Source organism: Panthera uncia (genome assembly GCF_023721935.1).
Source record: "Panthera uncia isolate 11264 chromosome D3 unlocalized genomic scaffold, Puncia_PCG_1.0 HiC_scaffold_8, whole genome shotgun sequence".
NCBI classification, from domain to species: domain Eukaryota; kingdom Metazoa; phylum Chordata; class Mammalia; order Carnivora; family Felidae; genus Panthera; species Panthera uncia.
Window position 1 is genome coordinate 69375653 of NW_026057586.1, and position 15274 is coordinate 69390926.

Consider the following 15274-nt stretch of genomic DNA (forward strand, 5'->3'; position numbering starts at 1 on the left):
AGTATAACACAAAATACAGAACTAAAAAATTAGAAAAAAATGTGGCTTTTGTATAGTGAATGAAAGAGGCTAAAAAGTATAGACTCAAGAAAGGCTCAGATAAATGCTTAGTACCCTTTTGATGATTATGGAATGGAGTAGAGGGAAGTGGAAAATTGCCCTAAGCCTGTGTCCCATGGAGCTTATGGCCGTGGGGCTGGGTTAGGTGTTTCTGTTGGCCTTACTGGGAGCTTGTTAAAAGGGATTGCTGCTCTTAATCCTGACAGGCTTGGGACTGTCACAGGCTCGACAGACAAGCACAAATGGTCTCTCCCTGCAGGGTTTCCAGGTCCTTGTGGAGATGGAGTGGCTGGATTTTGGACACAAGTTTGCTGACCGGTGTGGTCATGGGGAGAACTCAGATGATCTGAACGAACGCTGCCCGGTGTTTCTCCAGTGGCTTGACTGCGTTCATCAGCTTCAGAGGCAATTTCCTTGCTCTTTTGAGTTCAATGAAGCATTCCTTGTGAGTTTGGGCTTGTGATTCTTCATTTTGGGGACTTTCTAAAATGGGGATGTCAATGCAAATGTTAGCTAGTTTTTACATAAAACGATACATCCTTTTTAGAATTTAATAAGGAGCCATTCTCTTATTTTTAATTAAAAATAATGTATGGGTTTATTCAGTGAATCCAAGTGTGTTAGGTCTGCATAAAGTCTGTGTTGTTTTTTTAAAAATTTTAAGAAATGTTTATTCATTTTTGAGACACACACACACACACACACACACACACACACACACACACACACGGCACAGGCAGGGGAGAGACAGAGAAAAAGAGAGATATAGAATCCAAAGCAGGCTCCAGGCTCTGAGCTCTCAGCCCAGAGCCTGACCTGATGCAAGACTCGAACTCACAAACCTTAGATCATGACATGAGCCAAAGTCAGACACATAATTGACTGAGCCACCCAGGTGCCCCAAGTCTCTGTATCATTTTAAACTTAGGTTTTATTTTTTAAAGTTTATTATTTATTTTGAGAGAAAGCATGCAAGTGGGGCAGAGGCAGAGAAGGGGAGAGAGAGAAAGAATCCCAAGCAGGCCTCACACCATCAGTGCAGAGCCTGATGTGGGGCACCAACCCACAAACTGCAAGACCATGACCTGAGCTTGAAGTTGGACACTCAGCCGACTGAACCACCCACTCACCCCTAAACCTAGCTTTTAAAATAGATGATGGAGTTTGGGGCGCCTGGGTGGCTCAGTTGGTTGAGCGTCTGACTTTGGCTCAGGTCATGATCTCATGGTTCATGGGTTCAGGCTCTGTGCTGACAGCTCAGAGCCTGGAGCCTGCTTCAGATTCTGCGTCTCCCTCTCTCTCTGCTGCTCCCCTACTCACACTGTGTCTCTCTCTCAAAAATAAAGATTAAAAAAATTTTTTTTTAAAAACAGATGATAGGGCAGGTGAAGGGAAAGAAATAGATGATAGAAGTCCTAAGTAGTTAGAAATAATAGGGGTGCTAGGCTGGCTCGGTGGAGCATGACTCTTGATCTTGGGGTTGTAAGTTCGAGTCCCACCTTGAGTGTAGAGATTACTTAAAGCTAAAATCTTAAAGAAAAGAAAAAGAATGGCATATCCTCTGCTCCCTCCAGTCCATCTGCCAACCCCCCTGCATGTGTTCCATACTTCCTGCCCCCCTCCTTTGACAGAGAACTCCCTGCCCTTGCTCTGTTCCAGCTCTTCCCTCCCAGCTCCCACTGCCTGTCTTCTGCTCGGCTGCATGGTGCCAGCCTTTCCCTCTCTACTACATTGTTGCCATTAATACATAAACATAGCCTAGTGCCTCCCATCTCCTCAAAACCCTTTCTCAGCCTTGCATCTCTTGCCAGCTATTTGTCTCATTTTCTGTATTTCATTTCTTCATGGTAGAGCTCCTCAAGTCTTCTGCACTTACTGTCTCAAATTCTTTTTTTCCTTTTTTCCTATTTCCTCTTAAACCCGCTCTAGTCAGGTGTTCACCCCACCAGTTTACCAGAGCTGTGACCTTCATATTAATCCATTAATCAGCTCTCAGTTTCATCTTGTGAAGAACATTTTTTTTAACTGAGGTATAATGGACAATATAACATAGTATTAATTTCAGGTATACAACATAATTCAGTATTTATATATTGTAAAATGATCACAATAAGTAGTTAACATCAAGCACCACACACATTTTTTTCTTATGATGAGAACTTTCAAGATCTCCCTTAGCAACTTTCAAATATGCAATAGAGTATTACTACCTGTGGTCACCATGCTGTGCATTACATCTCCATGACTTGTTTTATAACTGGCAGTTTGTATCTTAGACTGTCTTCGTTTTACTGTTTGGTACTGTGTAATCACACCAGTCTTGAAACCCTTTCTTCAGTTGATTCCCAGCACATACTGTCCCTCATTTCTTCCCTGCCTCACTAGCTGGTCTGTCTCCTGTTCTTCCTTATCTCCCCATTGCTGAATGTTGGAATGCTCCAGGGCTTAGCCTCCAAGGTACTTCTGTATCTTATTGCCTCTTGGGGGATTTCATCCAGTCCGATACCTGTAATTACTCTCCATGATTCCCACGTTTATAATAATGTCTTCAGCTTAGATCTCTCCACTAACTCCAGACTCACATATCCAACTATGACTGCTCAGTATCTCCATGTAGATGTCCTAATGGTATTTCAGACTTTTCCTGTTCAAAGCTTGATTCTTGATTTCCATATCTCTCCACCCCCAAATCTGATCTTCCAAGAGGTCTTCCACCTAACCAAGTGGCAACTCAGTCCTTCCATTTATTTAGGGCACAGTTATTTAGTCACAGTTCTTAAAGTGGCCTGCAGAGCAATACTAGCGGTTTCTTGTCTGCATTCATTTCCTACCATTCCCTTCCTTGTGCAGTATCCTTCGGTCACACTGGCCTCCTGTTCCTTGGAAATTGCAAACACACACTCACCTCAAGACGTGCTGGCTATTGCCTCTGCCGGGAGCATTTCCCCCTCAGATACCCACTTGCTCTTTCACTTCCTTCCCCTGCTGCCCTGCATGTGTCCTGTCCTGCTTACCCTGCCTTACTGTGGTCCACAGCATTGGTCACCCCTTCCCCACAACTAGAACCAGCTCCATGAGGGCAGGATAGTTGCTGTCCAGGACCCACAGAAATGTCATTAATGACCTGTTGAGTGAAAAGTTGTTTGGGGTTTTTCAGTTTTCAGTTCAGCCTTGGATTGCACACTGACTTGCTCCTGTACCCAGTTTATATGCTCTGTTGCTCTTGAGTGTGGCTGTTAACTTAGAACTTCCAGGTTGACAGGAAGTCCAAAAGGAATGGGTGTGCCGACGATCTGTCTTTGTTTCTTTTGACTCAGGATTGGTGGTGGTTGGGGTTGGCGCTCTGGGATTGGGGGTGTGAAAAGGCAGCTCTTGTGTGGCTTAATGTGATTTCCCCACCCTTAACAAGTATGAATTCTGAGTTCTCAGGGGTGTGGGGGAAGGGTGGCTCAGCGGGGCTAACCTTCCTCCAAAGACTGCGCACCCTATTGCTTGATTCTGGACTCCTACAGGTGAAACTGGTGCAACATACCTATTCCTGCCTATTTGGAACATTCCTGTGCAACAATGCCAAGGAGAGAGGGGAAAAGCATACTCAGGAGCGGACATGTTCCGTGTGGTCGCTGCTTCGGGCAGGCAACAAGGCTTTCAAAAACCTACTGTATTCCTCTCAGTCCGAAGCCGTATGTATCCTTCAGCCCTTCTTCTCTGATCAGAAGAAGGAATTTGGGGATGGTGACATGTGGGAGCCTTTTTCAGTAGTGACTGTTTTCTCAAAGGCATCACTGTTGTCTTTGGGTTGGTTGGTTCCACTTTTTTCCATCTGTCCCTATAAAGGCTTGTTTCCTGGTGCAGCTCTGACCTGCTTCTGGTTTGATTTAATACACATCTCTACTTTGTCACTCTAGACACAAATCTTTTCTGGCACCTCTGTCAGAGCTTACCTTACTCCTAGCATGTTCTGTCTAACAAGTGGAAGAGGCGCTTAAGTTGACCCCTGGACACCCCTCATAGCTCAGAAGGAGCTGCCAAGAGGCCCCCAGCATCCTTCCAGTGTCATCCACTGGCTATCCACTGCAGCTCCTGTCTCAGCAGAAAAACGTGTATGACATTAGCATGTGTGTGTGTGATTTTCTGCTCACATGGAAAACTGGCAGGCTCTTTAAGACTTTGTTCCTTAAAGGAACACCTTCTGTTAAGCAGAGGAAAGGAGGCTTGCACATCTGTGTTGATACATGGTAATGTTCCTTTTGTCAGAATGCATCTTAAATTCTAAAGAAGTCAAAAGGAGGCTAATCAGAGGTCATATTGCTTTGCTGGATTGTTAATATGCTTCTCACTACATTTAAACAATCAAAAGATTTAAGCTACCTGCTTCTCTCTTCCCTTCAACTGTGCCTGCTGGGAAAGTAACAATACAGGAAGAAAATTCCCTTCTTTTCACATGATTAGTTTAAGTGATCCTATAAAACAGGTTTGACAGTGTCTTCTGAAGCCACATTTTTGTGCCAGGAAACACAGTCATCATCCAGTGGAATAACTTACTGGATGAGGGGACGAATTGAGCCAATATAAGAGTCATTCATTCAGTAAAGGGAATCCTAAGAAATCATTTATAAGAAATACATTTCTAAAAATCCTTTTAGATTTTCATGCCCACAAGAGGCAAGAAACGCAGATGGTACAAGGCAAGACCTGTTGGGTGTTCTGGCTTGGTGACTCTTTTTGACCCTCATTTCTAAAGACTTGTTAGGAGTTGTTTAAACCTGTATCCCCACTGCTCTCTCCTCAGGTGCTATACCCTGTATGTCACGTGCGTAACCTGATGCTGTGGAGTGCAGTGTACCTGCCCTGCCCATCCCCGTCCACGCCTGTGGACGACAGCTGTGCACCATATCCAGCCCCTGGCACCAGCCCTGATGATCCGCCTCTGAGCCGGTGAGCCCAGGGTTGATGCCAAGACCTCACGTCCTGCGTGGGTGTTATTTCTGTGTTGGGACACATCCAAGGCATGGTCAGAGATCATGACATTGTCTGACTCCACACATCTCTCTTAGATTTCTGAGGTTTTCTCAGGGAAGGTATAGGGTTTCAGGCTACAAGGCCATAAGAGCCTCATTTCCTTGAAGGGCCCTGTCACTACATTGTACTGTTGCATGCACCAAGCAGTTTCTCAGTGTTAGGGCAGATCCTTTGGGTTCCTTGTGACCTTCTGGCTTGAGTTGCAGCCACTGCTCTATGCTCCTGCCTTTCTGCCATGATTTTATCTTCTTGGGCTTGAAAGGCAAATGTCAGATGATGGCAAGTTTGGCTTTGCCACATGAGAAATCACTTTATTGGATTCAGACTGTCAAGTAATAAAATAATTTAAAATATTGTAATAGTAGAAAATCAGCAATGCTTACTTTCCTTTGCTCGCTCTGTTGAGAAACATGGCAATATTGTGAACTTTTTATTTATTAAAAAAAATTTTTTTAATGTTTTATTTTTGAGAGAGACAGAGTGTGAGTGGGGGAGGGGCAGAGAGAGAGGGAGACACAGAATCTGAAGCAGGCTCCAAGCTCTGAGCTGTCAGCACAGAGCCCAACACGGGGCTCAAACCCATGAACCGTGAGATCACGACCTGAGCTGAAGTCAGATGCCCAACCATCTAAGCCACCCAGGTGCCCCAAGCTTTTTTTTTTTAAGTTGTATTTGCTGTTAGTTTGTATGTAGGAGCATGGGGTGGGAGGCTGAGAGGAAACTTGCAAACTAGAAGAAGGGCCCATCTAAGGAACTTTGCCTTTCTAGCAGTCTGAGCCTCACTTTAGAGATGCTGTAGCTTCTTAAGTAGCTGCAACAAACCCAGTTATGAAACAACTGTCCGATTGTCTCCTACTTCCTCTGAACAGCCTCAGATTCTCATTTCCCTCAACCTCCTTTTGTTTAGGTTACCAAAGACTAGATCATTTGACAATCTGACCACAGCCTGTGACAACACAGTGCCTCTAGCCAACCGGCGCAGCAGTGACCCGAGCCTGAATGAGAAGTGGCAGGAGCATCGCCGCTCACTGGAATTGAGCAGCCTGGCTGGTCCTGGGGAGGAGCCTCTCGATCCTGACAACCTGGGGAAGCCAACCAAAGTGCTGGGCGGTGCAGAGCTATCTGTTGCAGCTGGAGTGGCCGAGGGGCAGATGGAGAACATTTTGCAAGAGGCCACCAAAGAGGAGAGTGGGATAGAGGAGCCTGCCCATAGAGGGAGCATTGAGATGCGGGAGGTCGAAGAGGAGGCTCTCTTAGGAAAGGAAATCAGGGGGAAGACCCTAGAGGGCTCAACCATTATTCTTCCTCAAGAACCAGAACTGGGTGATGCTGCTCTGACAAACCATCCAGGCACTAGCCTTTCTCTGTTCTCACAGGGTATTCCTGAGCAGCAGGGTGGGCTCAGCATTCTCCCCTGTTCTCTCCAGGAGTCTCCCAGGGGAGAATGTACCCACGAGGTCCCTGTGGAACAGCCTCGAATAGGAGCTATCACAGAAGATAGGGAGGAAGCATTTCTTCCAATCCCAGTAGATGTAAAAGTTGGCTATGGTACCTCACAGTCAAGTTCTCTGCTACCCTCCCAAGTCCCATTTGAGGCCACAGGACCAAACACGGACAGTTCAATGGACATGTTAATGGAAGGTCAAGTCAAGTCAGAAAGTGGGCCCGAAGGCCACCATAGACCTTGCCTGGTAAACAGTGGCTGGTTCAGTGGCAAGGACATACTTCCTCAAGCCACGGAGCCGCAGTCTTCAGAGAGGAGCCTAGCTGAGAGGCCCCAAGTGGGATCTGTGGTACATAGGACTTCCCCTGGCAGCACCCACAGCCCCACATGTTCTCCTTGTGCCTTGCCTTTAGCCGAATGTAAAGAGGGGCTTGTGTGCAATGGTGCCCTGGAGACCGAAAATAAGGCTTTAGAGCAGCCCCCAGGGCTTAGCACCCTGCAGAAGCACCCCACCCCCAATGGGCACTGCACCAATGGGGAGGCTGGTAGGAGCAAGGACTCACTGAGCCGCCAGTTGTCTGCCACAAGCTGCAGCTCTGCCCACTTACACTCGAGGAACTTGCACCACAAGTGGCTGCACGGCCACTCTGGGAGGCCGTCTACAACGGGCAGCCCTGACCAGCCTTCCCGCAGCCACCTGGACGACGATGGCATGCCTGTGTATACGGACACTATCCAACAGCGCCTGCGTCAGATTGAGTCAGGCCACCAGCAGGAAGTGGAGACCTTGAAGAAACAGGTGCAGGAGCTGAGGAGTCGCCTGGAGAGCCAGTACCTGACCAGCTCCCTGCGCTTCAATGGGGACTTTGGGGATGAAGTGGTGAGTAGACCATGGTACCTCCATAGCTGCCCAAGGAGAGGGCACACGGAGGCTGGGTGCTCTTTGTGCCTGGTGCCTGGTGATTAGTACAGATTTCCTAAAGAATTGGAAAGGTGCAGAGTAGTCCTTTTGAGAGGCTAGAGATCAGCCTCAGCCATGTGAACGGCAGTCTGCCTGTTCTTTCCCGCCTTTCTTAACTTTCCACGGGTGTCCTGTTTAGACAGAATAAGAGAGTTAGCACTATGTGGTTGGTCAGATCTCTCTGGAGAGAGGATCATGTTGTAAGAAAGGACACGAACTCTTGGGTAGGATGACGTTAGTATGGCAATGGCAGATATTCCTGTCAAATTGTAGTGCCTGTTCTAAACACCCCAGTAGCTAGTAAACTGGGAGCCTCCCCCCAAACCACGCCCCCACCCCAGACATGGGCTGTAGCTGTGAAGGTTTCGTTTAACAAATATTTCTACCTGCCTTCTGGCAGGTGATGGATGGCAAGTAGAAATGGGGAGAAGTATTGGTGTTGGCACTGTCCAGGAGTTAGCACTGATGAGGCCTGGTGACTGGAAGTGGGGCTCTGTGAGGGGAGGTTCTCAGGGAGGTGCTCTCCTTACTTGCTGGGTCTGACTTGTGTTCACATACATGCGTGAGCCTGGCTCTGAAGCAGTCAGCGTACATTAAAGGCGGGCTCATCCAATGACTTTCAGTTTAAACAGACTTCTCCGTTTTTCCTTCATACTAATGATGATTTCTCATTTTCCCAAAGAGTCCTTCAGAGAAAGGAGGACATGCCCAAAGCACTCAGTTTCAACACGTAGATGTAAGTGGTAGGGTTGGATTAACAGACTCATTGGAGCAGCTCACAGAGTTCACACTCCATCCTGGTCACTTCTGCCCCACTCACTTCCTGGAACCCAGGGCCCATCTGTGCACTGCAGAGTCACTGCACACAGCCTTAGATATGTGTATCTGTCTTCCACCTGAGTTCAGGCCTGTCTCTCTGCACCTGCTCAACCCATTTCTTGGTGGCTGATGCACCACAGATCTGGCAGCCCTAACACTCAGGCCCACCCGAAGTCCCCGGTGCTCCCTTCTTTTCCAAGCCCTTTCTTCTTCTGGGAGGAGCCAGGTTCATTCTGTTCAGCTGTGTTTGTTTGCCAACAGACTTCAATCCCCGACTCGGAAAGCAATCTGGATCAGAACTGTTTGTCTCGCTGCAGCACAGAGATTTTCTCTGAAGCCAGCTGGGAGCAGGTGGATAAACAGGACACGGAGGTACAGGCTCAGCCCCTGTTCTGAGTGCCGTCCATGCAACTGTTTTATGGTTTTTCTCCACCCCTATCCCTGTCCCATGCCCCTGGCCAAGGAACGACCTCATAGCACGCTTAGCCTTGAGCCTCTGTGAATCTCAGCGCCTGTGAATCTCCATCAAGCCTAGAATTTCTGAGCCAGGGAGACTCAGCAAGGTGGTCCTCTCTCATTGCCTCTGTGGACTGGAGCCTTGCCAGCTCTCATAGTGACCCAGGGTGTTTGCTGCTGCCTGATACTTTATCTCAGGGGAGTTTGGAGTCCCCTCTAGGGAAACGATTTGGACGCCTTTCTTGTACTGCTGACATCAGACCTGCTGGGCTGGTGCCACCAGAGCCAGTATGGTTCTTGTGACTCTTGCTGCCCCCAGCATGGCTCTTGCCGGCTCCAGCTGGATGGCCCATCTCCCGTCACTAACCTGGCCCCATCTGTTTTACAGATGACCCGTTGGCTCCCTGACCACCTGGCCGCCCACTGCTACGCGTGCGACAGCGCCTTCTGGCTCGCCAGCAGGAAGCACCACTGCAGGTGCCGTTGGGGGGTGTGGTGGGTGGGCCAGGGTGTGGAGGCTACATTTTGGCCCTCAGTGCCTGCAGCTTGGAGAGGTGCAGGGATCTGGCTGGCAGTGTTCATCTGAGGCAGACCCTGGGGTCTACAGGACGCCAGCTCATCTTTTGTGCCTCTGAGATTGGTGTTTGCATTTGGGGTCTTATTTCCAGTTCAGAGTGATCATGATAAAATTTTGAAATGTGCAAATGATGTCCCCTTTTGCTTTGCTTCCTGGATTAGCAGAGCAACAGCCACCACCCAAACTACCATTTCTTATTCCTAGAATACAATTTCTTCCTATTCAACATGGCTGCTATTGGCAAAAACAGTTTTCCTGCTGTGGGCAGGGAACTTCATTTGCCTACTCCTTACCTTGCTCCCTGACCCCAAACTTGTTTTCCTTGTGCCAGTAGTGATGAGACCTAGCTGTGGGGACTAGTGGGGACAGCTGAGGACACAGTGTTCAATCCTTAAGGCTCCTGACTTTCTTTCTTTCTTCTTGGTTGGGGTAGTTAGTTGCTAGGGATGTTTTGCCCCAACTGGGGTGGTAGCTGACTGGAGGATGTTCAGTGTTCTTGGGATAGGATGTTTATCTGAATCCTGACATAGTTCACCCACATAAGTGAACCCAGGTAGAAAATGAAACCACTTCTTTGTCTAGAAATGATGCTTCTAGGACTGTGTATCTCCCCACCCTGTGCCCCAAGCCCGAATGACTTTGGTTGGCTTCTCTGAGCTCTCTCTCCCCTCCTTGCAGGGACACTGAACGTGTTGATCAAACGTGGTGAGCATTTACAACAACCTGTCTGTGATGTCTACACATCTACAATAACTTCTCCACACTAACACTGCCATTTCCCCCTCTCTGCACTCATTGGGATAAAGCCGGGGGCTGGGAGTGCAGGCAGACAGGTGGGATTGGGGGGAATCCAAAGCAGCTGACTGAGGAGACTATGAGGGCCAAGTCAGGCTGCAGTCATGCACTCTCTTTCTGCCCACACAGGTCAACCGAGCCATCTTGCTTGTGACTGAGAAGCAGTGCCTCAGCTGGGGCTGGTCTTGTGGAGTAGCCAGTTGGGCTTTCAGAGCTATTTCCTTTGGGTTAGTCATTGAGTGGAATGCTAGAATGATGCTTCATGACCTCCAAGTCAGACAGCATTGCTGCTTGTTTTTTAAAAAGAGAGTGAGACTGAACAGAGGTGGTCTTCCCAGAGAACTGTTTTAGCATGGAAGGCTTTAGTGGGAGGTTCCACTTAGGGTCTGTTAGGATCCCCTGAAAGAAACCAGATAGAAAAGCTTAACTGATGAAATTCATGTCAGGATGAACTCCAACAGGTATGATAAATAAATGTAGATGTTCAGAAATAGATTTAGGTAGTTTTTTTGTGTAACCACAGGTTCTTGCTGACTCATGTTTTTCAGAAACGTGAGTGCTTACTGTGTTCTAGAAGATGAAGTTGTGTGTGTTTGTTTTGGTTCTCTGTCCTTCCATTGCCCCATGTATAGCCTTCTCCTTTTGTGGTTTTTTGTTTGTTTGTTTTTGGTCTGCAAAGGGTATTTAGTATTTTCTCCTCTGTGTCCAGGTGGTCCTTAATCCAGCAGTGGGTTTGCATTCTGAGGAGCATAAATGAAAAGGTAGTGAGTGATGCTGGCCGAGGAGGAGGAAGATTTCCCTTCAGCTGTTTTCCCCAAGTCTTTGGTGGGCGACTTAAGGCTCCTTGAAGTCTCCCGTTCTTGGTTTTATTGAGATTGATTTGTACTTAAGTTCCTAGCAGAGTGGGGTTGTAAGGTGGGCAGAAACTCATCCTCTGCCAGTCCCTTTCCTCTTAGCTGTGAAGGGTAGCTGTTTGGATGTGCACCTATGCTGCACAGGCACATCAGAGCTGGGCTTTCGAGTGGAGGAGGAGAGAGGGGCCTGGGTACAGTCAGGCCTTTGGGTGGAGCTCTGATATTCCCTGGAGATGCACGGAGGCAGGGGAGTGAGCCATAATTGACTGACACCTATCTAATAAGGGGGGTGTTTGTGCACGTGTGTTCATCTGTGCTCTTGTCCTTTCACCCTGAGCATGCGTCACTGGTTGCTTGTCTTCTGGCTTTGCATGCTGGCAGCAGGGCAGTCCTTGGTGACAATAGTCTATTCTCCATGACTCTGCCTCCGAGCCTCTGGAGGAGTAGCCCGTTGGGCAAGGCTCCTCACTCCCCGGCTGGGCTTGGTAGTTTGTCTCCTCTGAGGGGCTCGGAGGTAGTTCCATTGGACTCTGGCCTCTCTGTGACCACAAGTTACACAAAGGCCATTGCCCAGGTGGGTGTGGCCAAGTGGGTTTTCTGGGCCAGAACTTACCCAGTGAGCTAGCAGCTACTCCTGCCCTGGGCCCTTTTGTTCTCATGGATCTCTCTTGAACATCTTCCTGTGCACCTGGTAATCTTGAGCCATAATGGTGAGGCAGCCAACTGTCCTTGGCCCTAAAGTCACAGTGGTGTGCGACTATGCTAGGTAGGGATCCCCCCCTCTCTGCTTGGCTTGTTCCTGGGCTAGACAAATGAACAGTTCATTGTTGGAGGAGTCTCTAGCACATCCGAAGGACGTACAACAAAGTCCTGTCTTCTGAAGTTGGTTTCCCTACACCATATCTGCTACTGAAACTAACATTGTTTTGTTTCTTCTTCTCATCTCAAGGAATTGTGGGAATGTGTTCTGCTCCAGTTGTTGTAATCAGAAGGTTCCAGTTCCCAGCCAGCAGCTCTTTGAACCCAGTCGAGTGTGCAAGTCTTGCTATAGCAGCCTACATCCCACAAGCTCCAGCATTGACCTTGAACTGGATAAGCCCATTGCTGCCACTTCAAACTGAAGCTCAGTGACCTGGGGCGGGCAGAGGCCAAGCTGCTGTTCCTCTGACAGGCCCACAGCCTGGGCAGACCGAGAGGCCCGTGCACTTTGGAATGGGGGCATGGAACCACCTGTGCAGAGTGACAGAAATTTGGGATGTACCACTGGACTGTAGATTGATTTTTCCTGTTTTGTTTTTTTCCCTCTCCCTTTTCCATCCTTCCTCTGCTTCCAAGAAAGAAAGTCTGCTGGTTGTCTTAAAAAAAAAAAAAAAAAAAAAAAAAAAAAAAATTTTTTTTTTTTTTAAATGGAAGACCAGAGGTTGCCAGCCCTCTGTGACTGTTGAGCCTCCTGTTGTCCCATGATGCTGAGGGTTGGCTTGGTTCCTCAGGACGGAGAGAGGCTGGTCAGAGTCAGGAGTGGAGGCCTGAGCTAGTGGGGAAGAAAGCTGGGGCTGTTGTTTGTGACCATTCCTTGTGCCATTGTCACATCAGAGCTGATTGGAAAAACCTGTGCTGCTGAGGAGGCTGAAGCATCTTCCTAACAGACTGTCCCAAGTGCCCTCTGCCTCCTCACAGGAGCCGGGCCAGTTCCACCTCACAGATAAATGGGATTGGCATTTGGAGGGAGGGGCACATAATAAAACGTAACCCTTCTGAGCCTCGCTTTGGGGAAGGAAGGTGTTTGTTGTCCTGAGGCAAGCGAGAGGGCCTGGGAATCGGGGTGGCCAGCATTGTTCTCTCTGTCATGGGATTCTGTTTTTAACTCGACCCAGATGGTTTAGGGTTCCCTTCGCTGTCATGAGTATGCCTCCCTCAGCCAGGCTGTGTAGTGCTTCCCACCCTCAGGCATAGGAGTACAGACTGGCCAGAGTGCAGTGGTCCTGCTGCCATGGCCAAGGCCAAAGCCTTCCCTGAGCCCGGGTGCACCTAGAAGCCCCTGCCGGGGCCTGGTCCCCCAAAACAATCTCTTTTCCTTTACCAGCACAGGGAAATCCAGACTCAGGGTTCTAAAAATTTCCCATTCCCAAACCAAACAAATCATGGATCTCCTCCTTAAGGGGTAGAATCAGCTTTTCAGAGTGCAAGCATCTGGAAAAGGGAGTATGTCCCATACAATCAGCCTTCCTTCTCCTTCCCTTCCTGGGGCAGTGGGAAGGCCCTAGCAGTCCCCCTGCCCTGTTCCTGTGCTGCTGGCCAGCAGTGAGGGGCCACTTGGTGACTCTGCAGGGTTCTTTAGAGAAGTGACACAGCCTGTAGGAGATTTGGGGTACCTTTCCTCAGTAAGCTTTGATGTGGTCCAAAAAGAGCCTTAAATCAAGAATATTTGTGGTAGAGGTGAGTGTGGGGAAGGGTGGAGAGGAGTTTATAGGTTTGTGCTTTGTAATCTTGGCATCCATGTTTTGTGCCTGCCCTCCCTCTCAAGGGAGGGGCCATGCTTGGCTCTGCTAAAAGCTGCTAAGTGGTAATGGCGGATTGTGGTGAGTGGGTGGGGGTGAGGCCAGGGAACTCTTTTACCCTCTGGAAGCAATTCCCTGGCCAAGGGAAGTTGTCTCAGGAAGGTGGCTCCTGTGTGTGCCTCTGTGTGGTTAAGACGTGGCCCAGAGCCTTCCTTGGAGCTGTCAGTCCAGGCAAAGCCAAGAGCATCTGAGCACGTCCCTGACTTCCCAGTTGCAGCAGGTTGCTCGCTCGGAGTTTGAATTCAGTGAAACAGGGTGTAGTTCTTCTCCGCACTCTGTGTGGTCTGGCCTTGCAGGTAGGGAGAAGTCAGTCTAATTGAGATTGTGCAGTTCTAGTGACAGGTGCCAAGAGGTTATGATACGGGTTTCTTGGGTCTGATGTACAGTGTGAATAAATGCTTGCAGCTCTTAGCCCTTTTCGATCAATGAAGCACTTTTTTATTAATATTTTTCTTTGTATGTAAAGGAGGAACCGTAACTCTCCGTAGCTGTACATATAACCCTTTTCTCCTAAAGAGGAGTCAGTCAGCGCTCCTATATTTTTCATTTTTTTGTCAAAGCAAGAAGTAAATACTTTAGAACTGTTAAATATATAAATAAAGTGAATAAAGTTTAGTGTTCCGCATGGTAGCATTTGCTAACACGTTCCAATTCTTTGCCCTGTGATTTATTCCCTCTTCATCCCTTTTCCTTCTTAAACAGCAGCAATCGGAGGTGCTGCCGGGAAACTGAACTTTGGCGAAGGAAAACTACAGGTTTCTGTTCTACTCTGGACCTTTGGAAGGAGCCGCAGCACAATGCCCAAGCACTGAAATGCATTTCCTTGATGGTTTTGTCCCTAACATCTCCAAAACTAAGAAGGCAAAGCAGTTGGGCATCTTAACACCAGGGGTTCTTTCTCATCTGGGGAACTGAGCATCAATAGTAAATAAAACTACCTCTGGTCTCTAGGCTCTTCTCCCCACGTGCGCCCCTCCCCCCGCTGTCACTGCTGATGATTGATGGATCGCAGGGCAGCCTGTGCTCTGGCTCCTTAACCCCACCACACCCGGGGAGCACCAGCTGCACCTGCAGCAGTGGTTAAGCACAGAGCCCTGCATGCAGTGGAGTGTGGAAGACTTGGGGCAGGGGGAGGTGGCTGGAAATGCTTCTGTCTGTTCTTGGATGAGAGCATATGGGAGAGCAGAGAGCCCTTGGGGGGCAGAAGCTGAAACGGATGTGATTGGATTATGTGCCTACCGTAGGTCCCCTTCCTCCCTCCGTAGAGAGGGCTGAACTTCTCTTTAGATCTGCAACCCGCCAAGCAAGACCCTAGCATCTAGTCCCTTCTTGACTAGTTCTTGCTCTTCACAGAGGTGGATTTTCTTTCTCCTGCATCACCACGGGGCATTCTTCCCATCCCACAGGTCTGTGGGAGAGCTACAGTAAGCAGTTCCTCCCTAGGGAAGGTGGGTATGATTAGTGCCCAACTCTGGGGCAGGCTTTCCAGGGTCACTTTCTGGATGTATTCTCTGCCTAAAGTACATGAACACAAAGTATATAAACAGCTCAAATGATACTAGTCTGAAAGCTGAGAGTGTCATCCAGTGGGTGTTTGAGAATTAGCCTGCTCTCTGGAAGGAGAAGGTGCCACTTCAGCTGCTATCGGGAGGGCCATATTCAGACTCTAAAAATGAGTGTGTCCTAGCCAATGTCTGTCCACACACAGCTCCTGTTTCTAATCTCTAA

The 15274-nt window shown here is 48.5% G+C and overlaps 1 protein-coding gene across 10 annotated transcripts in view; it reads left to right on the forward strand.

Annotated features, from left to right (window-relative positions):
• MTMR3 (myotubularin related protein 3) overlaps positions 1 to 14197 on the forward strand; it is a 146637-nt gene extending 132440 nt beyond the window's left edge. For 7 of the 10 annotated variants that reach the window (XM_049619819.1, XM_049619814.1, XM_049619810.1 and 4 more), the window contains 8 exons: positions 320 to 505; positions 3573 to 3743; positions 4853 to 4998; positions 5990 to 7406; positions 8568 to 8678; positions 9151 to 9239; positions 10018 to 10044; positions 11938 to 14197. In XM_049619819.1, coding sequence (XP_049475776.1) covers positions 320 to 505; positions 3573 to 3743; positions 4853 to 4998; positions 5990 to 7406; positions 8568 to 8678; positions 9151 to 9239; positions 10018 to 10044; positions 11938 to 12109 — 2319 coding nt within the window. In that variant the 3' untranslated portion in view covers positions 12110 to 14197. The remainder of the gene's footprint in view (positions 1 to 319; positions 506 to 3572; positions 3744 to 4852; positions 4999 to 5989; positions 7407 to 8567; positions 8679 to 9150; positions 9240 to 10017; positions 10045 to 11937) is intronic. The other 3 variants (XM_049619816.1, XM_049619817.1, XM_049619818.1) reach the window with 3 other exon arrangements.
• Positions 14198 to 15274: the final 1077 nt, after the last annotated feature.